Source organism: Dermacentor andersoni, chromosome 3 (genome assembly GCF_023375885.2).
Source record: "Dermacentor andersoni chromosome 3, qqDerAnde1_hic_scaffold, whole genome shotgun sequence".
Taxonomy (NCBI): Eukaryota; Metazoa; Arthropoda; class Arachnida; order Ixodida; family Ixodidae; genus Dermacentor; species Dermacentor andersoni.
In genome coordinates, this window is record NC_092816.1 from 121,542,156 (window position 1) to 121,567,807 (window position 25,652).

The following is a 25,652-nucleotide window of genomic DNA, read 5'->3' on the forward strand; positions in this document are numbered from 1 at the left end:
TTTAGAGGTCTGGGACTTTACTGCAAGACGTGAATAGTCATTGAAGAGCGGTACATACCCAGTGGCACATGCCCAGTGACAGTTGGTCCGACGGTTGGTTTCGAACCTACGTCAGCATAGCAGCCCAATGCTCTAGACATTGGACCGTGAACTACCCAGGGACCCAAGTTGACAGGAAAAAGGTTACGTACGTACGTAGATGCATGCATGCATGCATGCATACATACATACATACATACATACATACATACATGCATGCATGCATACATACATACATACATACATACATACATACATACATACATACATACATACATACATACATACATGCATGCATGCATGCATGCATGCATGCATGCATGCATGCATACATACATACATACATACATACATACATACATACATACATACATACCAGAAAGCGTGTAAAGTATCCTACGAATACTAATCGCAAAAGAAAATGAAACATTGTATGCCATGCTTTGCACGCCCGTTACGCAACTCCAGTTGATCAGAATTTATCCGGAGCCCCAATTAAAGATCTTTGCAAATGCAGGTCGCGGCCTGGCGCAAACACCCAGAACGTAATTGTTGTTTAGCGCAACTTGTTGCGAGTTTACGCGAATGTGCGACACACATTCACTGATGCGAATGGATGTGGACGTGTTTCGAGCTCACTTCGGAATGCGCATCAGAAAGTTCTGGCAACCGTTGTTTCTCGTTTGTGTTGCAGACGGAAATCAACACGTTCCGAAAGGAAGTGGTCACGAGCATGGCAGCCGTGGGCCTCGCCTATAAGGTGCGCCTTGCCCTTCCTACAGATTTTGAATAAGGGAAATTTCGAAGAAAACACAGAATTAACGGCAATCGCTTTTTTATTTTTCCGTTTTTTATTACCGCTAAGACTTATGTCTTACATAAGGTCAGAACGACAAAAAGCTGAGCTAGTTGGTAAGGATTCATAATGCAAAAAGGGGTAAGGCGTGCAGACAACGGACTTAAGAGAAATGGACAACACGAACGCCGGCGTTCGTGTTGTCTACTTTTCTTGTGGGACCCACTGTCGTGTTTCAAGACGACGACGACGATAATGAAACCAGCGCAAGATGAGAGAGCATCTCTTTTTCGCACCTTGTCGAGACGAGGAACAAGACACTCTGCAGAACTGCTCCTGCTGATGTAGCTTCGCCTCTGCTCGACTCAGGTCGTGAAAAAGCCAGCATTAGTGGGGCGCTGAGAAAGTGCGGAACGTAACGGGAAGCCGTGATTAGCGCGTTGGCATGAAATTTATGAGCCAAGGTTTTCGCATGCACGAGAAGTGAACATAAAGTTAGCGTCCTGAATATTCTTGACGCGAGAGGCGCCTGACGTCCTATGATTGCCAGTTCTGCGAGAGTGCCATCGGGAGGAGACGTCGCAATAAAGTTTGTTCTTTCTGCAGTAAAAATTGAGTACCACTGTTGCAAACAACGACAGATTCGCTGTCTCTGTGTACCTATTTCTTTCTACGTCCTCGTTCAGTCGTGCTTACGAACTCTGTTATAGGCAGATTCACCTCCCCCCCCCCCCCCCCCCCCCCCCAAAATAACCATAGAATATGCGCTATGATATTCATTAAATGTTTACAGCGTTAACAGAAACCGTGAGATGCAAGCGGGGTCGGGAGCTTGGTACGCGATTTCGTTCAAGGTCCTTGGAGCTCTCTGCTATTAAAATAACGCGAGCTTTTCTTCAAACTAGCCCATCATGGTGACTTTTGGACTATAGTGTTGCATGGGTATACAAACAGTGTATGCGCATTTTTTTTTTTTTTTTTTTACGATAAGCAGCTAAATGGCTGCCGTACACAATTTCTTTCTCATAGCTTTTGCGTTGTCTTAATCTGTCATTGAAACAATGTTAAAAGTTAGCATTTGGCAATTACTGCGCATGACCAGTTTTTCGAAAATACAATAACCGAAAGAAAAAAAACAGAAATAAATTGTAGAGGGGTGCTGTACAGGTAAAGCAAAAAAAAAAAAAAAATAAAGTGCTTCAGCGCAGCGATGCTATAACTTACCTAAAGAAGACATATAATTTCTGTTACAACATGTGAAGCTGCAGCGTCACTGTATGCGCGTGCCTGTCAAACCAAATTATTTTCTGTTGTTTTTCATATTACTTTAAATGGCTGGTGCTTTTTTTTTTCAATAAAGTTTAGTCGCTAGGCAGCGCTGGTCCTGTAGCACATATTTGCTATCCTCGTCCCATCATGTTTCAATAGTATATCTTCAGCACGAACCAACTCGCTTGATCGAGTCAAGTTGTTGCCTCTGCTCCCAACAGCTGTTCACATCACAGTCAAAGTTTATGTCCAGTAAGACTAAAGAAGGTTTCAAGGACCTGCTCTCCCACCTAGCGTATTGCACGAATAATATTCACTGCGCCCGCGCGAACGACTGGAACGAAGCACCACGCGTAATCATAATTCGAGAACGTTGAAACTTTCAACTGCGTTTGTTTCCCGCAGGGCTTCCGTCTGTTCATGCGCAAGTTCGAGGAAGAATTCGAGCACAGCAGTCTCAAGAATCTGGATCTCACGCAAAACCAACTGTTCTTCATCTCATTCGCAATGGTTTGTACACTGACGCCGGTTGTTAAATATTTAAATACCAAATAATATCCCCCGGTCAACGCAAAAGTGGCTTCCGTGTGCACCACGAATTACGATTCTGGACCTGTATTCACAAAGCTTATCGTTCGCAATTGCTCCTCGCCATTGGTCGATCGCCTTCGCTAATGATATGCGCAGCGTCAGGGTTCGGTAGAATATTCTCTTACCAACAATTCTAGCTTAATATGTTTGTTTATGAATACGGCCATTGATTCGCACTGTGGGATCGCTTCGGCTGATGTCGTGGACGGTAACGCGAAATCCTATGCGTGGCTATTACTTCCACAGACGTGGTGCGAAAGCGTGCCCACCCAGCTGCGAGACATTGTCAATCTTGTGACGTCACAGCCGGATCCGCAATACAGGTGAGGCCCCTGGAGAGGTGAAAGTGTTAAGCATCTTCTCACCGCTGAAGTGTGTTTGTAAATTGCCACATGTATCGAATTTTTACCGAAACATTTATTTCATGTTCGCAGCTAAATATGGGGTGCAGCATAGATGAACGAGTATGCAATGGTGTCTGCGACATTGAGCACCTCAATTTCCAGCGCCTGAATATGTACCCACTGTATATTCAGCGAAACGCTGTTACGTACGCCCACAGCTGCGGAGACGACACGTAGGCGATTATGCCCTTGTTCATACGTAGTGATTCATTGCTAGTTTTGTGCTCACCAGGTCTTCCACGACACGCAAGCGAAACTTGACAGAATCGTCGCGGATTTCTGTTCTCGATGAACTTATTCGTGGTAGCGGAAGACAGGGGAGTGTTTCTCGTCGCGTGATTATGTAGAGAACTTTAGCAGCATGATTTTGAAGTGGTACCAACCTCTCTTTTCTTTTTTTTGAAGCCACCTGAAAGTCATAATTGATTAACCCAATCAGAAAGAAATTCTGCCAAAATGTTTAGCTTCAACTTTAGAAGTAGCGTGTCTTAAGTTTAGGGGTCCGATATTTCCAAATCTTCCCACTCGTGAATTTTGGAAGTAGCGCGTACACAAATCGTTTGGCGTACCAAAACGAGCAAACCATTTCTTAAATTCTGTTTGCGTTCTTCGTGTGGCGCTGCCTCGTGACACCAAGCGGTTAGCCCCCTACTTTAGAAGCGTCGACTCGACGCTGGAAAACCGCGCACCTACTTCGAAAGGTATGTGTGTGTGTGCGCGCGCGTGTGTGTGTGTGTGTGCGTGTACGCGTGCGTGTGTGTGTGTGCGTGTACGCGTGCGTGCGTGTGATGCGAGGGAATAAAAGGTAATGAACCTACACTAGGGAATAGGAATGAAAAAAAAAAAGACAAGCTGTCACACGAGGAGTAACGCTCGTAGAAGCACTGTGCAACGTATAGCGCTTAAGGCGTATACGACCTGGGCAAATGAGTGACGATGCTGTCACTCATTGCTGACGACACCCTAACGATGCTGACGACACCGACACGATGCTGACGACACCCTCCACATCGACCTTGTATGTAACGTCACTAAGGCGTCTGATGATTATATCCACGGCCCGAAATACCCGCTTAGCAGTTTCACGGACAGTCCTAGGCGGCGGACGGACGGACGGGGGCTTGGGGGTCGACATCCAGATTCAGTCGTCAGGTTGATAGGACGCCGCTCGGTGGCGCACGTCGTAGGGGCGAACATCTGCATTTCGTTGGTGGTTGATGCACACCCGGGCCATTTGACGGTCTTCGTAGGCGTGTCGAGCAAATTGCTCGGCATAATGTTCAAGTTCCTCGTCCTTGCCAAGAAAGCGTAGCGTCTAGCATATTCTGTACATTGCGTCCATAAGCAAGGCGAAACGGCGTAAAGCAAATTGTTTCCTGCATATGAGGTATTGTACACAGACGTGACACAGGGGAGGATTTCGTCCTATACGTTCTGTGTTGTACTTCCCCGTACAGTGATCGCATGTCGGCAAATAACTTGCCATTTAATCCCTCTGTCAGCCCATTTGTCTGCCGACGGTAGGCGCGGCTTTCTTGCGGTGATTGGCACAGCCCGGCTTGAAAGTGCCCTCCATAATCTGCGCTGTACAAATGTCGTTCCTGTGTCTGTGACGTGTGACTGGGCGCATAGCCTCGGATCGACCTGGTGCATGAAGAACTGAACTTCTTCGGAAGCCGTGCCACAGGGAAGCGCCTTTGCCTCGGCATAACGAGTCAGGGAGTCCACTGCGACTGCAATGCATTTGTTTCTTGTGCCTGACAAGTGGAACGGTTTCAATATGCGCACTGGGACTTTGCGTGTGGCTATGCGTACAATGCGGATACTGTTACGAATGCTGTTTTTTCTATCTTGCAGGGTGGAAACAGCACTCGCCCACTTTGACAAGTTCGGAAAGTACTTTGCGTGCAACGACAACCTCGCCATTTACCAAGACAAGAAGTGCAGCATCATATGAGTTGTCGGGGCATTTCACTTGTTCACCTACTGCACATATTGTTAGATTGAAAAAAAGGGATAACAGTAAAGTGGCGGAGAAAAGCGAGAATAATCATAATAATCATACACGTTTTGTCCTCAAAACACCCAGAACCAAGCAATCTTGATTTTGTTGGTTTCGTTGATAGTCACAATATCTCTCTGACACGGGCGTCATGACGAAAATAAAGCCGTACCGATCCGCACCGACCTGAATCTCTAGCTACAAATGGTTTATCTAGTTTTGTTTTTCCACGTCAACTTGAAATTATGAATCTTAACAAATGGTTCCACTTGGCCGAGTCGACCACAGTACACTCTAAAAAAAAGAAATTAGGGGCTTCTTTTGACAATCGCTCACGCCACCCGAAGATTTTACAGCGTCTCGGGGAATTTTGGTTTAATAGCCAAATTTGTTATTGTTTGTTTGTTTTGTTGCTCGGCCAGCACTAGTACATACGTTCATGCTTTCCTAGCCGTAACATCATACATTGCATAAGCCACGTTTTTACTTTATTTCAAATAATTTTTATTCCAGGAGGAAATAAAGGCACGTGGTGAAAAACAATGTAAGCTTCGAGGTATGGAGTTATATTGCAATGGTATTTAATAATAGCGTTGACACCTCCCCCCCCCCTCCCCCCGCCGCTCAGAATATATATGTACGAGACAGTTTTGTTTCACTTGAACTTTCAGTTTATTTCGTATAATAAGGTTACAAATACAGATTATACATACAGGGGGAGGTCCCAAAGTCCGCAGACTGCAGAGAGCACCTGCCGTTAGTAGTAACTAGAAAACATAAATGCACGCGGCAATTATTCATGACTATAAAAAAAAAACAGCGTACGGTTGATGCCACTAGTGAACACATACAATACAGAATATATTGTATGACACAAAACTATTGACAGAAACAGTAACCGGTAGAAGGTTAGATCGAGTGCAAAAATTTGCAGAGGTGCGATTTAAATCTGTAAAACTAAGATGGTACCTAAAAGGCCCCTCACCAGGCCACATCGCAAATGTTTGGTGACAACGCTGGAAGTTGTTACGTGCCCTCTGAGGAGTGTTCTACCGCAAGATTTTTTTCAAATTCGTTCATTAAAAGCAAAGATATAAATATTTGAAGGGCCGCGAACCCATTATTTCAGGAGGCGAGCGTCACCGTCAGCGTTGACACTCTCTCAACGTGCCCCGTGTAAACTCCGCGAGCGTAATTCCTTCCCTGCTTTCTCCCATACCAGAGCCGGAAGATCGCATGACGAATTCGACACGGGCCCCGCCTCTTTTTTTTTTTTTTTCTCTGGCATTTTTGTTGTGCGGCGCACTGCCTGTGATGGTCTCGCACGCGAGCTGTTGCTGTTGTCTCGTTTCGCGCAGCGGACGATTTTGCGCGCTCTGCGCGAGAACACGTGATTAGCGGTATAAGTTAGCGTCACAATCACGAGCAATGAGGCGTGTGTGATAGGATGAAAGAGCACGATCGCGGCGCTGGAACACGGTAGAAAATGACGTGGCTTCGTTCTCTGCGCGCGTGACTGCACGACCTGGGAACAAGCCGACGAAACTGAAGTACATCTCTCTCGCTACAGTACTAAGTAAAACAAAGTCACAAAGACATTCGGTTTGTAAGTTCTATTATTTCTCTGAACTTTAATTCGTCTATTGAAGCAACATCTTAAACAACTGATGTTGCCTCGAATAATTCTCGAAATCACGTGTCACCATGAGCGACGTCACAGCCCTGCCGTGTACGTAGGCGCACTTGCGCGATAGGCGTCGACTCTCCTCCTAGGAGCGCGGCGCCCGCGAGGAGAAGGGCGAACGGCGTTTGTTTCAAATTTAAGTTCTTTTTGCGGCACGTAGGAATGTAATACTTTCCAGACACGATCGTTACCGCGCATTGATGCACTGCGCTTGTCAGCTCCAAGGGGTGAGACATGGTGAGGGACCTTTATCTCGGGGGCTCCTATTTATTTACAAGTGAAAGGAGAAATCGTTTTTCTCGGTAACCACTGCACCAAATTTGGTGAGGTTTGTTGCGTTTAAAAGAATGTTGAAATGTAGTGGTTGGTAGGGAATTTTTTTTTTATTTAGGCCGTCGTGCTTTTAGTAAAAATTGTGAAATATAGCAAAATTTCAAAAAAGGAAACTATCAATGCAACGAAAATTGCAATGATAGCAATGCAAACTGATATCAAAATTATGTAAACTGTAACTAATTGATGAATCTTACTTTGATGTACCACAAATATGAGAGTAGGGCTTTTGCAAAACCCTTGTAAACACCCCCCCCCCAATGCAATAAATTCTCGTATACTATAAATTGATATATCAAACTTGTCCGCTTTGAATGCTCTAACGGATGCAGTTTACGGAACTGCGATATATATTCTTGGTGCAAAGCTAAGAATTTGTAAACTTCTTGCTTCTATTTTTGTTAAAACTTACCGATTCTTAAAAATTTCTTTTAAAATATTTAGGCCTTAAATCAAAATTCGCTTCCAACCGTCACTATAACTTAGCTTTTTCTCTCAAATACAACAAATTTCATTAAAATCGGCGAAGTGGCTACTTTAGAAAAGCGTGTCTTTGCTTTACGTGTATTTGAATATGCGGCGCTTGAGTTGGGCCCGAGCTATAGAACTGCAATGAGTATGCAATGAGAATGCGCCAGAACGCTAAGGGACCCATGATGTACGCACGCTATGTAGTTTACGTAAAACATGGCAGTGGTCCCGGCCGCCCGCTTGGAATTGAATTTGGCGCTACTTTTGCGGAATTCACTTCGTTCGTGGCAAGTGAGTTGTGAACTGCTTTCGCTTAGTTTCAGGCCTCTTCGGCGACAGAATATTTATGATGAACCTTGCGGAGTTATCAAGATCGCTTATCGTTTCGAACGCGTCGAGGCCTAACGAGAGAAATTTCCGCGATTGGGGGATTGTTCCTGACTACATAAGTAAATCCCGAGCGAAAGCTCACGCACGTAGGAGCTCTCACGCGCACGCTCCTCCGACCTTCTAGCAAACGGAGAATAGGAAGTGAAACACGCCGTGCCCCCGGCGGCTGGCTATACGGTGTGTCGCTGTGCATACATTGCTTCAATGCTAATCGTAGCAACGTCGACATTCATCGGCACGTGGCTTCTGCAGGATTTTTTTTTTTTTGAAGCGCGATGAGCTTGCTAATTGACGTCTTATTGTACTTCTTTTTTTCACACTCGTTTTGGGTCTTAATTCGTATTTGAAAACTTGTAGAGCATGCTCCGAAGCACCCAATGAACTTTGCGTGATGTAATCTTTTTACGGTTGTTCTTTTTCCGTGCTCCAAGGACGCTGGAAAACGAAAGCTGGAAATATCTTGTATTACCCTCCGAACTACCCAACCTCGAGCCATTCTCACCAACGTTTCAGTTTTCCATGGAACGCTATTGTGCTTCTGCGTAAGTTTAGGTTTTCTATCTTGTGCCATTTTTCGGTGCAGCTCTCGTTGCGAGTGTTGGGTCCGTTGTACTCCGACAGAGGGCGCGCAACGCAGCTGGTGCAATTGAAGCTTTAGTTAATACAATCAGGCACGCAATCCATGGGCGACCCGTCTAGACAACACCAAGGAGCAAAAAAGGCAGCGCTCTCTCGAAATGAAATAGACAAAAAATGGGGGACATTGCGGCGAAAAAAAAGAAGTTCGCATACTTGTTCAGGAAAAAAAGAAAAGAAAGCCGAAATACCACTGGCTCTCGGTAATGCGCGACAAAAGCTAAAGTGAGCGTCAAGAAAACGTTGTTTATGATGAGAGTGCAAGACGGGAGAGCATGCTTATTCGCCGCCGATCAAAACGAGGAACGAGCGATACTGCGGGCTGCTCCTGCTAATGTCGTTTCTCCACAGAAAGCCTTTGCTTGTGAAAAAGCCAACTTTCAAGGAGTGCTGTCAAACTATTTCGACATGACATTTAAAAGCCAAAGTTCCCGTGTGATTAAGCTAATTAAGTAAAGGAAAGGGATAGTTACGAGCACTTTTATTTTAAACAAGACTATCACATTTTTATTGAAGAGTAATTTGTGCTAAAGCATGCACAAGTTGCTTTTAAGATGGCACAAATCAGGAAGCATATTGGCCCCTGTCCTCTTAAGAATACGAGTGCTGATCAGTATCCTCATGTGGAACACACCCTGGGCGTGTTCATGCTGTGTGCTTATTTATGCATACATCCCTGACAATAGAAGGCGATACGAATTCACCTGCTGTATTAATGGGCACGAAGACTCTAACCTGCCAAGACATCAGTTCATTCCTGCTCAGACGCTGGTTACACAAAGGTACTTTCCGGTTAGGCGGGAAATATTCAGAAAAATGTAACAAACCCCAGGTAAGGCAGTGCGGAAGAAGAATGTGCACGGAAGTTTGCAGTCGTGTGCACTGGGACTGCGTCCCTGTACTCCAAGTTGTCAATTCATTCGGCCTCGCTCTGCAATCTGCTAGCCTCATCCTTAACCCAGAGGGTAGAGCAACCACCCCATAACGGCATTGGTCCCGGACTTGATTTTATTTTGTTATGGCGCAAGCTTGACAAGGACAACAGAAGGCACATCTGACACACACAGCGCTGTGTGTGTCAGATGTGCCTTCTGTTGTCCTTGTCAAGCTTGCGCTATAACAAAATAAGATATGCCATACCAACAAGCCCCTATTGCTATCCCCGGACTTGAGTTATGGACCAATACAAATGTTTAACTGCAAAACTTTCTTTCTGAAAAAGCTATATGGGTTTCTTTTGTAGTTTTGTGCTGCAGTCGGATGGACGACAATTTTCCCTTTCAGCTGCTACGGATTGTGCGATGTGCCGATGCCTGCTATGTCACGTACTACTCTGCTGCTTATGTTATGCCGTATGCAGCCACGGCCAGGATTGGTTGTCAGCTCATTGAAGCTCGATGTGGTCCCACTCATGTGTTCCTAAACGTTGACAGAAAGCGGCCAGTGCAGGTACTACTGAGATTATAGGATGGCACATGGAACATTAATACTGAAGCTGCCGACTCTACAAAACTCAGCATCAGGGGGGGTAGTGGGCTAATGTTTATGTGAGGAATTTACCGATTAAAAGTGTGTGATAAAACATGCGTGTTGCTCATCTCAAGCTCTATTTTTGTTCTTGTTGTAATCTTTTGAGCTATCTAATTCCTGGAGCATCATAATAGATGGTGCTCCTGAAAAATGTGATCGTGAAATCTCTCGGATTTTAAAGCAGAATCACCCGTTGGCTTTAAGCTCCCATCATAATGTGTTCGCTGTGAACTTCAATCAGCATGAACTGAATAAAGAATGTTTAAAACAAGCAAAGGAGCGACCAGTGTTCTCTCAGGTAAAACATTGCGGACGTGAAAAGGACGAACAGAGTAGCTGAATATGTCTAGAAAGTTGTGAGTCACATTGCTGAAGATCAATGTGGCATAGCTGCAGTTTGTGAGGAATTCTGGCTGAAAATCTTACCGCAGCTCAATCTGGAAAAACAAGCATGAACTCCCGGATGGCACATGGAACATTAATGGTGCTAAGTCACATACTACTGCCTCTTTGTGGTCAAGTTGTTGGGAACAGGGATTTATCTAGGAAATCCAGGACGGCTGGAAACCTTAAAGCATAAGACATATTGTAAGATTCCATGTGTGAGCCAATATATGACCTGTTGCACAAACAACCACATACAACGGTATCCAACCAATTTGATCATCTTCCAACAGCCCAAGCAGCCATCTTTCAGACATGCCACGCATTCTATCAAATGCCGTGTTGAACATGCGTCCCCTGCTTAATTAAGATGCACTTTGCCAGCCGCTTTAACATGAATCTTTATTGCAGAGGCTACCAAAAAGACAAACTTTGTCAGGACAGTGATGCAAAGATAATCATCTAATTTGGCATAACCGTGCATGGTTTTCTGTATGGAGGCACTCCAGAGAAGTGAAACAGACATTGCTACCAAGAAAAAAAAGAGGCGGGGGGGGGGGGGGGGGGGGGGTCATTGCAGTGTGTGTGAAGTGTGCAGTTGCTGGTAGGCCAAAAAAAAAAAAAAAAAATCCATTAAGTTTAACGGTATTGAGTCTTTTCTATTAGTTCAGATTTTTATGAGGAATAGACATCTGCTCATGTCCTTTGTGTGAAAATGCCTGGCTTTGGGAGGAACTTGTATGGTCGACTTCTGCCTGGACCCCTGCATTGTAAAAAAAAAAAAAAAAAAACGCAAGTGTGAAAGGGTGAGTGACGACAGCTCACACACAGCAAAGTGATCATTAGGTAATCACCAGTGAAGCGTACTGCATTGGTACCCTTTGTCTGAGCTCAGAGGGATACCAAATTTTTTATTTGTCTTTTCACATGACAATATAATGCAAGATAACTTTCACAATGCTATCTACCTTATATGTACCACCGTATTTACCCAATCCTAATGCATCCTCAGCTCTAAACGTGCACCTAACTTTTGCGGATTCAAAGAAAGAAAACAAAAGTGCACGTGAATGGAATATATTGCTGATTTATAAAAGAAAAGTATAGCGTGTCACCCATGGTTACGGTCAGAAAAAAAAAAAAACAAGACATGCAGAATTGACCTTCACAGAGGGGAAAAATTTTACAGGGTAAACGTTAAGGGCTACTTTCCTCACTATCGTGTCCGTGTGTAGAAAAAAAACTATCGTCAGCATTGGCTCCAGCGTCGTCATCTTCTCCCACAGCTAGCTTGTTGGCACCCCTCGGCACTACCATGCAAATGCGCTTGTGCCACTGCTCCCACGTTCGTCGTCTTCCTTAATTAATTAAGAAACATAATGATGTAACCAATCATTGAGAAAGACTTTAACAAACCTTTGGGATTTACAGTCGCCGACTGATTTTCCCGACTCCAAAATTTCGGACATGCCCGATTATTCGGTCAGCTTCGCGGCACCGCCATTCTCCCCATAGACCATAATGTATACAACTGCCGGAAGTTCGGACACCTTGCAACCTCTCGTCTGATTTTTCGGACACACCTTGAGCAAACTCGATTGAGAGCACCATGCACCGACTCTGACCGGTGCACAGTTCGACTTGCTGAACGCCATTTTTGTTTTGAACGGAGCCTCCTTGCTGCCCCACGAAGTGGCGCTACTGGAAATCCCCGCTCATCATCATCGTTTCTGCCTGGTAAATGGCCTGGTTCGATAGAGTGGCTCTACAGCAGTTCCGTTTTCAGCTTAGTAAGCCACGTCAAGATAATCCAGCAGCTGATTTGTTTCTTCGCGCACGACGCTGATAGCAGACCACGTTTTTCGTTAGTGCGACTGGTGTCGGCACGGTGGTGTTTGCTTTGTGTGTTGTGTCGAGGTTCCGGTGATCCAACGCGGCACATGGAAACATCGCGCCAAGTGTCTAATGGCGCCCACAGTGCCCACGCAGACTGCGCTGGGCAATGCCGGCAAGCGGGTGCCGGGAAGACTTGTAGCCTTCCGATGTGCTCCCTACTGACGCGGAAAATGTTCTGCCGCGACCTGCGCAGTGGTTGCATTGCGACTCCGGACACCGTCTCATTTGACAGTTTCACAGGTGGTAACACTGCTGTACTGACATGCGCAGAACTCGATGACGGCGAGATCATCCGTCAGGTTTCTGCTGCATCGCCGGACGATGACTCTGAGTCGGAAGATGACACACCATGTGCTACGCTGCCGTCGCATGCGGAGCGTGTACAAGCAGTGACTGTGCTTTCAGCCACCTATAGTGACCGTACGACCCTCTACGACCGCCCTCTCGGGCTTATCTGACTGCGCGTAAACGGAACAGCGTGCAACGGCGCATTCACGATTTCTTCAAGCCTACTGCCGAGACCGAATAAGTGCGTGGAAATAAAGGATTTCATTTTTTTTTTCTTAATCTGCTTTTTCGGACACCTGTTTATTCGGACATTTCCGCAGTCCCCGTGAAGTCCGAATAAACGGTCGGCGACTGTATTCAGTGGCAAACACCAGGGCTGCACATTTCAGCTTCGCTGGTTGGCTATCTGTACGGAGTGTTAGGGCTGAGAGTTTTTTTTATATGAGCGTTCATAATGAAAGGGGCATGTCATTATTGCCATTTGCACATCATTGTCCATGATACCATGCACGGAGGAGAGTAATTCTTGACTGATCGCTTTTAGCGATAATGCTATCGCCTTCACGACGCTTGGCATCAGACTCCTCTAAGTACGGGGCCGACAATGTTCCTGGTACTGCGCGCAGCCGGAGAGCTTGGAACAATGCCCGAAACACAGGCAGCTGTATACACTCCCGCATCCAGTGCCGAGTCGTGCGAAACCTTGCAACAGTGATAGCACTATCGCCGAAAGTTATTGACTGAGAATACAGCGGTAGATCTACCAGCCTGGCTAGATCGCAGTCGAGCACAAAACGAACTAACAGCACTTTCACAAAAGTATGGTGTCACGATTTTTGTGATGGCAATGACACTGCGTCTGATGGGCTCTGATGGCAGGCTGTTGCCAACACAGCAAATGTGGCTCTCATTCTGTATCCGATTGTAATGCACAGGCAATTTGCGGACCCCTTTTCTCGGAAAAAGAAGGCACACATTTGATTTGGGTAAACATGGTCCATCAATGCGGTTTTGGTACCATACTACTCATCCCATCACATCCATATATACCAAGTGCCCGAGCTAACTTGGAGCAAGTTTTTAAACAAGCTGAAGTCTTTTGTGTGGATAAAACCAACCATATGGTGCCAGTAGCCTCCTAACAGAAGCCTAGAGTATTTGTATTCTTACTGAATAATTGACACCGAATAATTAACCCACTTTTCAATTAATAATTTAAGTGCCACAATGTCAATACATGCTTTGTCAAGAACATTTGAAAACAGCTCTCTCAGGTGTTTGTCACACGTTGCCATTTGAATAGCTGTTTTTTTTTTCTGTGCTTAAAAATAAAGCTCGTAAAATGTCTGTTATGGCAACATGGCACAATATTTGCTCTTGAAAGAGGCTTTATTTAAATGTAAACAAGAATTGTTTTATTCGTCTTTCCTGGCATATTCTCTCGTTACCTGTTTTAAAGCTCATAGAGCAATGCAAATGCATCAATCAGCTAGATTAATAAGACAGGCAAGTAAATATCCACGTGTGGCAGACGCAAGAACACGACGGCACTCACCTTGCCGTCCGGGCAAGCACCTTGTCCCTGGAGAACTCGCGCGGTGCATCCAGGTGGTCACACAGTGACTCGAGCAGTACGTCCATGGAGACCAGAAGCTGCTGGAGTTGGCAGCTCAGCAGTTGGTCACCCGCCTGCGCCTGCTCCTGCTCCACGCAGTGCAGGTTCAGTTCGCGCTCCAGCTCCTGCACGTGAAGTCATGGCTCTGGTGCTTTTTGACATAATTAAAACAGAGGTCTTTCTAGAAGAAACGGCTCTCTTTTTCATTAATCGTACAATGCAGCACACGGTAATCTCGGTATGCAGCTTCAATTTGCAAAGAGTGCAGCACACAATTGCACGTTACAGTTAAACCTTGATATAAAGAAGCCACTAAAATCGGCAATTTGCTTCATTATATATTGAAACTTTGTTTTACTGAAATTCTACCTTCTATGCAAATAAGTACAGTTGCCAATGGATTTTTCTTATATCAAAGAAGCAGCAAAGTTTTGCAAATTATTGGGCAATCAGAAAAAGCAAATCTGAAAGAAAAAATATAGAATTTGAGTCTGCAATGAAAGATACAGTTTCATGTCGTGTCGACAATATTTTAACATTGGCAGTACAAAGCAAAGCCACCCATGCTTTCGTGTCCACAATGCCTCCATGGCTGATATTGTTGCCTCCAGTAGGACGTTATCATGAAAAGTGTCAATAGTGGGCAGGGAATTCTTCGTCTGTCTTGTTTCAACACATCTCCGACACTTTCTAAAACACATGAAAGAGGTTCTACTGTAAATGCATGTAAGCAACAGCGCCAAAAAGGACACATGGGGTCATGCTTTGTCTGCTGAATGGGGTTCTACTTAGTAAAAAAAACACATTGTGAAATTGTACAGTGTGAAATAAAGTGGATGGGCTGCTTTGTTTACTTCAGGCGAGTCTTTCTTTTTACTTGCTGGCAATGCAACACAAAAATTTGGCAGACTCAACTGTAGGTGACACCTACATAATGTGCAGCATTGTGATTTGTAGAGAACGGTTGTATGCATAGTGTAACTTGTGTGAAGCAAATGGTCAAGTAGAGATTATATGCTGTAGTGTTTATATTTACCCTAAGCAAGACAGAATGTTTGCAATGGCAAGATAATAAGACTGCAATCACACTAAAACCCTGTTACGCATATCCAGTGGCCCCAGGAGCACACAACTTAAGACTGAACTGTCACCGAGATTGGCCTACGAAAATGGCGAGATAGGCTTGCCTGCCAAAAAGTGGCTGGACTCGAAGAATGCTTCCCATTAATAACAACTGCTTTGTAATTACCTCCCACTCCCCATCCTACCTTAAGATAAAGAGCTGCTCGCATGTGCAGGCTTGTCTGTGCGAGGCTCAGTGCACGATAAACAATGTGCTGCTTACCTTGACCGCATCATCATCGCGGCTGGAGCACTCCTCTCGCAGCTGAAGCACCAGCAGAAATAGGGGTGCCTCCCTCGGGTAGTTGTCGCGTAACAGCACCAAGGCCTTCACCATGGCTGCCCAAAAGATAGAAGGGGTCGTAAGAACAAAGAAAATGCAGGTGTACAATTAGACCTCGATATAATGAAGTCTGTAAAATCGGTACTTCGTTATATTAAAGTCAAACCTTTTGCTAAATTAAAGGGACACTAAAGGCAAATAAGAAGTCGACGTGGACTGTTTAAATACCATTCCTGAAACCTGGCAACGCTTGTTTTGGACCAAGAAAGGACTTAGTTTATGAGAAAATTGCATCTGATGGGTCTGAATACTTTTCTCGAAATTCAAATCTCCCGCCACCCAACAGGGGGAGTGGTGACGTTGCATACGCCATCGCCGCCCTTTGCTGCCGTCGATGAGTAAAACAGCGCCCTGCAGATGGCGGCACCGAGCCAAGACAGAGCGGTGGATTCGCCGCCGCAGCTGCTTTGTGGTCAAGTGGCGTAGACCGTTCGAGTCACATAAGTTTGAGCATCCCTCGGCATAATATGGAAGTTGAATTCTCTGCTACTTGCAGTTTGTGGGAGTTTTGCGAGCCAGCAAAACCAGCACGGCACTACGCAATCAGGAAAGTACTGAAACGCGAGAACGTGGGCGGTGCAGAGTCAAGCGAAAACTAAACACTTCGACCGCCCGCGTCGTTCTCAAGGGTAATTTCAATTTGTTCTTTCTTCTAAATATGAAATAGGACTGCATAAGTAGCATTTTATTTCGTCTTCTAATACAATCCAATGATCATTTTTCTAACGAGTGGTTGAGTACTAGTGAGAGAATTTAAGTGCTTGAATGTCCCAGGGGAGTCTCTAATCATGTCCTGCATTTACCTCAGTTTCTCAAATATTATTGACACCTGAGATTCCCAAGCACTAATCTATCCCTTTAGTTACACTTAATATTTGCCTTTAGTGTCCCTTTAAGTACAGTTGCCAACGGATATGTCTTACACAAAAAGGGCCGTAATATTATCCAAATTATAGGGCAATCGAAAAAACCTAATTTGAATGAAAAAAAGAAATAGTATTTTGTTGCATTTGAGAGTTGGCGACCAAACATACAGTTTAATGCTGTGTCGACAATGTCTTCACATTGGAGTTACAAAGCGAAGCCTGCAATACCTTCGCGTGTACTTTGTTGCCTCGACTAATGGTGTTGTCCGCAATGGGACGACGCTATCACGAAGAGCGCAGGCAGAGGGGGAGCGAATGCTTCATCTGCCTCTCGCTTCGACATGTGTCTGAAACGAGAAATTACACAACCTCCAGCGCTAAATGTGTGGGAAGACAGTGCACACGAAGCCATGGACATCTCGGCACTGCCGATCACCTCCAAATTAATATCAGCGCGCATAGGCAGGGCCGCAGGCTCTCAGCCGCCATTTCTATGTTAATTTTCTGCTTTAGACACATAAAAAGTGGGTGTATGTTTGATTCAGGGACATGTTAGGACTGGGAAACTAATGCCGAATGAATTAGCGGTGTGGTGTGGCATTTTTTCTGCATCTGGCTTAATTTGACCCACCAGATCATTTGATCAGCTTCGTCGGTACTGTCAGGGTCAAATTAACAGAAGTCAACTGTATTAAAATTGTGTATAAACACACTTCGTTATACTGTAGATCAGTATACATGGCATTCTATGAACAAAGACGTTATAAAAAGATAAGTAGTACTTCATTATATCGGGAATTTCATCCATATCAAGGTTTAACTGTATTAATAAAGGGCCCCAAAGCAGAAACTTGGTGGCCCTTTTAACGACAGTAGCAGTTCTGCCCCATGGTTTTTGTATACCTGCACACCTGTGAACTCTAAAATTCATAAAAATTCATAATGAGCGTTACAGAAGTGGTGGTATGGCGGGGGAGGGGGCGGGGACGTATCATGCCCCAGCAGCTACTGACAAGGAGCAACACATTGTGTTTAGATCACAGTGACACTTTCAGTGACTTAGCTCTTGCTGATTTCACCTGCTTTGGCAATTTTCCGAAATAGACCTATCAATGCAAGTAATCTGTGTTTTATACAGTGCCTTGTGTGGCAACAACAGGGTGGTACAGATACCATTACAATTTCTTTCTTATATGCATTTCTTCTTGCAATTTTGCACCTGCCCCATTTTTCAAGGTCTTCAAAACATTTTTGCAAACAGAATTTCTTTTTTAGAGGATTAACATAACATTTGAAAGATCATCGAATGATCTCAAATTCATAAATTTACAAAATGTTTGGAAGAGTTGGCAGGTATACTTTGAAACAGCCTGCTTCTATAAGGCTTGTTGCCGTAACTTTTTGTTATGGTTACCTCATTGCTAACCTTGTGCATAGTTAGAAGCCAGAAGGAACAGCATCTTCTTCTATTAAAGACACCACTGGGACTCCTGTTCGGTGGCCCATACTCGTATTTTTTTCAAAGCTGGCTTCAAGCGACACCATATGTTAATAAGCAAGGGTCACAACCTTTTTTCTAATGTTTGGGTCCAAATTTATCAGGTGCAGCCCATACGAAAACAAAAAGTAAATAAATGCATATTTCTGTTGAAAAACAAATGCTTGTGCTGCTATACGCAATGACTTTAGGAAGTAATCTCTAGCTTTGTTTGGCGACTTCAGTCGTCATTTCTGGAATGCAGCCTCAGAGCTGGAGCATGGTTTACAAGTAGCCCACCGTTTAAAGGTGGAGCCATCCTTGGACGCTGAACAGCACAAACGGTTGGGCAATGAAAAAACAGAAAAAAGAAAACAGGTTTTTCATGCACGTGGAACATGAATTGGATGTTACAGCCGACTGCATCCGCACGCATTAGCTTCTCTCATAATTTTGCTGAATCCAGCCCTTTGGTTTAACTAAAAGATCATGCAGCACAGGACGGCAGCATTTCATTGCTGATATGGAGCATTTTCCTTGTTTCCGCAAAGCATGTCCTCATACCAGATCCCCGGCGAAGCACAGCCTGGTACACGAGCTCATCCCCTCGTATTAGGCCAAGCTCTTCCATCTCCTTGTGCGATGGGTGGCTCTGAAACGACAATGCGACGTCTTCTCAATGACCAGTAGATATGCACTATACCTGAGAATGCAGCACAAAAGAAAAAAGTTTTTTTAAAGAAAGGCTATGCTCCCTTGCCATGGCCAGCAAGTACCTGTGTTCGCAACTTTTGACTATGCCCCTTTACTACTAATAACAAGGCTTTAGCGCCAAGCTTCAACAGATCCGGGAAAAAAAAACATGCGTAAAAGTTTGTTTTCTGACAGCTCCTTTGCTTCACTCGTGTCGAAACCTTGCCACGGCGCAGCCCAGTATGACCCACTCAGCCTAAAGTTATACAGCCAAACCTCATTATGACAAAGTCACATTTGGTAAAAAATAGCTTCACAATATCAGATTTTTATTACATTTCTATACACTGTTATCAATAAAAATATTTGCAGAGTAGTTCAAGAAAAACATAATATATAAAGGCAGGTAAACTCCTGTCGATCTTGATGGCCTGTCGGTTGCTTGCCGTGCCAATACGTACCATGTGAGCACCTACAAACATGTACCTTGCACTGGCGTTAACATGCAACCACGTGATCCCATGGGATTGGCACATTGCTTAGCTGACTGTATGCAAGCCAAGCTGCTGCCTAAGACATGCCTGTGTGTCAAAATGTGCCATTTTGATTTGATCTTTTCGAGTACTTGACATTTTCACTACCGGAAGCCATATCTTAGGCTGCATATGAACAAATACTTGCTTTTTTATAATCAATATTGCCTTGTATCAAGTGCTTTCAGTTTCATTATAGAAGTAGAATATGCATGGCTGACCAAATTTCAGATTTACTCTACATTTGATCATTCTTTATATTCGTGTCCACTACACTCATTACATCAAGATTCGGTTGTGCAGTGGACTTTCTTTAAACGGAACCTCAAGGTACCAGGGAAATTGGTTCTGTTTATCGAGAGTTCTATTTACTGAGAAACAACGCTTGAGCATTGCATGAATACAAAACCAACCAACCTTGAGGATCGTGTGCAGTTCAAGCAGCAGTTCTGTTCCAGCGATTTCCGTTTATCAAGATTCTAGTGTACTTACAAAGCAAAACTCACAGCAATGACTAGCACAGCGAAAATGAGTGTCGGGGAACGAGGGCTTACACTGAGCTTACACTAAACACAAATATCAAGTCAAACTACATTTGTTGTTCCAGAATGCAAAAAGCATTACTTTTACTGAACAAAGACTTTTCGGAAGTGAGAAAATGATGTAGCTAAACCACTTTGAAGATGTACGATATAATGACAGCTTACGTCCTGTTTATAAATTGGTAAGTAGCCAACAAGTGATATCAATAAGTTAACTACAATGAATGTGACGCATGGCTAGCTCTATAAGGGTGCGAGAGGGGCCAGCTGACCTCCCAATATTTCCTCCATTTTAAAGAAAAACCTATTCCTTCATTTATTCATATATGTATTTAGATGGATTGATTGATTGACTGATAGCATATATTTATGTATAGAATTGCGCAGGCCAATATTTTAGGCCCAAGCAGTTGTGGAATACAAAGGTTTAGACTCAAGAACAATATATAGAAAGGACATACAAAGTGTGAATAGTAACAATGCTACACAAGGAGTTTTAGTTTCAAGGTAAATTACAATACAGGCAACGCTACAATACTACAATGAAATCAGAGAAAATCACAAGTGGTAATACCAAATAGTTAAATGAAAAGAGTCATCAGTGGTAAACAGGCATATGAAAATTACTGCACGATGCAAACAACACTCTGTCACATGATTCTGCATTCTACTTTTGTTCAGAAGCATGATGCGCAATCTCGCACGTGAGCCATTTCCTTTCTTTTACTCTTACCAAAGAACAGTTTCTACGAGGGCGTGAGTCAAAACAATGCCTGTGCCCTGCCACCAAGCATCAGACACGAGAAGCCCTACCATGCTGGCCAGACTTCACGATTATACTGGCGAAGAAAAGTAGCGAGAAGAGATGCATCCAGAGTTCAAGGGGCACTGACTGCTCACCTCTACGTCAGCATGGGTCACCTGTGTCCACTGCTTCAGCACCGAGGTCACTTTGCTGGGAAAATGATCTGCCAGCAACGCAGGAACTTGCACCAGGCCTTTTTCTGCACAGTTTGTACAGGCAAACTGTGTGAGGCAGGAGTTCAGTAACAGGAACACTACAAGCAGTTCACAGGAGAGTTTAAATGTGAGAAGTGCAACGAACGGGACGGAGTACTTAGGACAGCATGACAGCAGGCACAGGTCTCTAGGGGAGGTGGACAAATAACTTGACCCTAACCACAAATTTTGGTTACCTAATTCCTCATAAAAGGCAGTATCAAACAGCTTGACTTTGCTATTCATATCAGAGAGTATTCTGTCTCTGAATTTTGCACAGGCTTATTAGTTACAGCATCAAACAGCTTCATTTTGCTATTCATATCAGAGCGTATTCAGTCTCTGAATTTTGTACAGGTTTATTAATTAGACTGTACAAAAGTGCACATCCATTATACTGACAAACGCTATGTGCATTCAAATGTACTGGCCACCTTACTTTTAGCCCTTTGAGGGTTCTGCGTTCAACGTGTTCCGCATTGTAAGAAAACTGCTCTAAAATCTGCTACAGACATCACACTGACAAAATGTCAGATTTATTTTGTTCATGGAAGACTTCCGAGTCAGATGAAGTTAAAAAAAAACAACTAGAAAGTGTGCATAAAAAAGTTTAAGACGTGCAAGAACGCAGAGTGCACGTTTGCGCTTTTTGCACTCAGAATGCCTCATGGACATTTGAGCTTGGCCCTCAAAAAATACAAGCACAGCATTGAATGGTTCTGCTTCACAATTTGTGACTAAGTGACAAAGAAAATTACTGGTGGCATTTCGAAAAGGCTCCATGTGGTCTATTTGCGGTCAGCGGGCTTATATGTTCGTGATTTCGCTTATGTCGAAATTCCGCTTATCTTGCAATTTTTTCAGCTTTTTGCACAGCTTTGCATTAGTGGGATTTTTCAGTACCCCTGTCTAACTCATGCACGATACTCGAAACATCTTTTCTCAATCAGTGTTCATTTAAGCAAACTCAGCATCTTGAATTCCTGTTAACAAACACTGGTTAAGTTATCACAAGGACTCTGAATATGGCAAATCAGTTCTGTGGAAGCTTTTGCAGAACTGACTTGCCAAATTCAGTATCTCTGTTTATTGTGTTGACAATTAATTTGCCCTCACTGTGCAACCTGCTGGCCTCCTGGTTATATCAGATGGTAGAGAGTGACTGCCCCGGAAAGGCATTGGTCCCTGGTTTGATCCCTGGACCAGGGAGAATTTTTCTTTCACTGCAAAGCTTTCTTTCAGAGTTGCCAATATGGATTTTATTTGAAGCCTCAGTCAGGCAGATGACAATTCTTTGTTTCAAGTTGTACAAAAATATAAACTAACCTGCACTTATGCATTTGTTAGTCACCACACAAGTTCTTTTCAAAACCCTGCCGTGCACAGTATGAATCCTTTCGTTCTCACCTAACATAGAGCTCTGCTCAGAAGCACTGTGAATAGACAGATGGCTTCAGTAACACGGCTGTGTTTCTCACCTAGGGAAAGAAGCTGCTCGTAAAGGCTAACACGGGCTGAAAAGCGGGCCGTAATGGAGCGCGCAAACTCTTCCACGAAAGGCCGTCCAACTTCATGGCTGTACACCACAGAGGCTCCGGAGCCCTGCAGGAACTCCAGGCCTGCGAGGCGCTGTGCCCAGCGATAAGCCTTGCCCACCTCGGCCACTACTGTGGAGAAGTCCTCCAACCTGCAAAATGGCCATTAGTAGGCATGAGCGAATACTAAATAGTACATTCTGATTCAAATCAAGAAAAAGAAAGCCAAATATTGAATCAAACATCGAATATTAGAACATTTTTCACAAAACTTCATGCTTACAAATTTTGGGCAACAAAATATGGTGCTGCATATGCTCGGGAGTCCCCTAGCATTGCTTAACTAGAATATAGGATGCTATCAGTAACGTAGGTACATAGAAATCAAGACATACAGCACGGCATACTCTTATTGAAGGGAACCCAAAATTAGTACGCCAGCACTGATTACAGCTCAGTTCTAGTTTACGAAGGTCTAAAAAATATTACTTTTATCAATAGAATTCCTGTTGAAGAGAATCAAGTGCATTTTTCCCTCTGAAACTAATGAATTAATGACGCTCTCAGGTTTAATAGTAAAGCTGTTTTTTGTGGCAATCTTTTATTTATTGCATAGAAAATTTTACTTTCTAGTTTTTCTCTAAAATGCAGAACACCTATCCCAACTTCACAGCAAGTGGGTTATCGTAAGGTCAATCTGTACGACACAGAAAAGGCCTGTGCATGGCGCCAACAGTAAGGAGCAGGCGCCATCCACTCCATTTCATTGTCAGGAGCAACGTGATTTGCCACCTGCCAAGATTCAACAATCTTCACGGTCACACCAAGTTCACACAATGCTACTCAGGGACTGCTACTCAGAGATAGGGATTACGGCCTATTCACGCAAACCTACATCCAGCGTCGAATCTGCACGCGACGCCTGTCGGGTGGCACCAAAACTGGCATTCTCGAAGCATGTGTATTCTCGGACGACTGCTCAATCGCAACCCGATGCGTGGCGCTGCATGCTGCGACCGCCACCTCAAGCGCCATAAACAATTCCCCGTCGGTGGGACATGGATTTCCTTGCTTTTGCTGCATGTTTCTCACTGAGGCGCACATTACGCGCTGTACTAGCTGTGCAAAAACTGTCTTCACATGCGGGTAGCAACATGCTGCCACCTAAGACGGGCGATCGACAAACAATATGGTGGCCGAGACGTGTTTCCAGCATAATTACTTCTGGTGCTTGATTGTTTTTGTAAGTGTAATGTGGTGGTATTTCATTCAATTTTCGTGCAAAGCAATCACATATGAGCACATTTTGGATCCTACTAGCCTTGCGCGAGTAGGTAATATATGGGGTTACATGCAGGCAAATTTCATTGAGGCGGGATTGCAGTACAGCGACATTTCGTTGTCGACAGGTACGAGATGCATTGAATCCTATGGGAGTTCGCTGGGGATACGAAATTATTTCGCTGGCGCAAGAATTCTGTAGTAGCGAGATTTCGTTATAGCGGGTTTCGACTGTATCTCGAATATATCGAAAGAGGCGTGCACCTCCTTTTCCAGTGTGGTCGTGGCTGCGCATGGCTGTCAGTGTGGCTGAGAGCATACACAGCCCGCGCGCCCTGTTTTGGAGGTAATCTGCCACGTATGCAAAGACTGGGAGAGCAGAGATGGCGTGGCATAGTGCGCTGTCTTCCAGTGCGTTTAGTGCTAGAGGCTGTGTAATCTCAAGTGGCAGACAAAGCGTTTGCTCCCCGTTGCCGGCACTTTCATGATAGCGTTGTCCCACTGCGGGCAACACCATCAGCCGCCGGGACGGTGCAGACCCGAAAGTGTGGCTCGCTCCGCTTGGTATTGTCAGTGTGAAGATATCGTCGACACGGCATGAAACTGTATCTTTTGTCGCTGACGCTCAAATTCAACAAAATGATGTACTTTCTTATTGAAATTCGCTTTTCTCTAATAGACTGATAATTTGAAAAATTTTGCGGCCTCTTCAAAGGAAAAAAAATCCATCGTGGGGGGGAAGGGGTCTGTACTTACTACTATGAAAGATCAAATTTTAATATAACAAAGCAAACTGCCGACTTCATTATATCGAGGTTTAACTGTATTAGTTTTCTGCTGCTTAAACTTAAGGAACACCTTTAAATACTGTTGTATTAGAGCATTAAAGAAGTATTGACTCTTACTGTCAGAGTTGTTGAAACTCTACTACACACTTCTCGCACACTAATCAATTATGAATGCCAGGGAACACTTATCAGATAAAAAATCTGATCCTAAATTTGGTCTCTAAATTGTAGACCTGGCATTGACATTATATTGACATCATAACACAAAGCAAAATTTGCTGACACTGCGCAGTATTACAGCTAAGTGTAACAATGCTGTTAAAAAAAAGTTAGTACTACACACTATAGTACTGCAAGGGCCTGACTTTCCAGCCTGGGCCCAGCTCGGGCCCAGTTCGGGCCTGCTTTATGAAGCCCGAGCCCAGCCCAGGCCCGTGATACCAAGCCCAGCCCAAACTGGGTGTACATGACCAAGCCCAGCCCGGGCCCTGACCCTGGCCCGGCCGTTCATTACTAAGCTAAGCCCATGCACCGTGCACTGGGGGCACATTAAAGATCCATTGGTGGTCAAAATTAATCTGGAGTCCCCTACTACGGCATGCCTCATAATCACATCGTGGCTTTGGCACATAAAACAATTGTTATACCATCTCAATCAGTCGTCATCAAGTTTAAGACCACACATGATGACATCTACAGGTTCCGAACTGGTCGCTCTTCGTGCTGCTGTCGAATACATTGAAAACGAACTGTTTAACAAATGGGCAATATATTATGTTATTCGAAAGCAGCCCTCCAGAGCTTGCGAGGTTTACAACGTGGCAATTATGAACAGCTGGCGTCTAAAATCAACGAAACTTGCCATTGCGCTTCTGAACGAGGACATGATATAATCTTTCAGTGGCTGCCGGGACATTTCGCCGATGATGCTGCCCGACGTGCCCAGGCTGGCGCACCGACACTCCTCATACCTTTATTGAGAGTAGACACGGTAAGAGGGTTTTGCAGTCTCGCTCGTATCATCACGTTTAATTACTAGCAAACACCACAAAACTCTAAGTGCCATTTATACAGCCTCGACCCATCACTGAAACTTAAATTACCAGCAAACCTTTCACGATGTGACGCAACACTGCTGTGTCGGC

At 44.3% G+C, this 25,652-nt stretch overlaps 2 protein-coding genes across 6 annotated transcripts in view; one reads left to right on the top strand and one right to left on the bottom strand.

Annotated features, from left to right (window-relative positions):
• The window catches only part of LOC126538734 (membrane metallo-endopeptidase-like 1), a 29,117-nt gene extending 23,509 nt beyond the window's left edge, over positions 1–5,608 (top strand). The window contains exons 8-11 of the mRNA XM_050185470.3: positions 734–799; positions 2,510–2,614; positions 2,942–3,018; positions 4,957–5,608. Coding sequence (XP_050041427.3) covers positions 734–799; positions 2,510–2,614; positions 2,942–3,018; positions 4,957–5,056 — 348 coding nt within the window. The 3' untranslated portion in view covers positions 5,057–5,608. The remainder of the gene's footprint in view (positions 1–733; positions 800–2,509; positions 2,615–2,941; positions 3,019–4,956) is intronic.
• Positions 5,609–10,912: 5,304 nt separating this feature from the next.
• thoc5 (THO complex subunit 5) overlaps positions 10,913–25,652 on the bottom strand; it is an 85,119-nt gene continuing 70,379 nt past the window's right edge. For all 5 annotated transcript variants that reach the window (XM_055074610.2, XM_055074616.2, XM_055074621.2 and 2 more), the window contains 6 exons: positions 22,382–22,590; positions 20,805–20,908; positions 18,701–18,788; positions 15,674–15,789; positions 14,269–14,453; positions 10,913–11,292 (listed from right to left, as the gene is read on the bottom strand). In XM_055074610.2, coding sequence (XP_054930585.1) covers positions 11,226–11,292; positions 14,269–14,453; positions 15,674–15,789; positions 18,701–18,788; positions 20,805–20,908; positions 22,382–22,590 — 769 coding nt within the window. In that variant the 3' untranslated portion in view covers positions 10,913–11,225. The remainder of the gene's footprint in view (positions 11,293–14,268; positions 14,454–15,673; positions 15,790–18,700; positions 18,789–20,804; positions 20,909–22,381; positions 22,591–25,652) is intronic.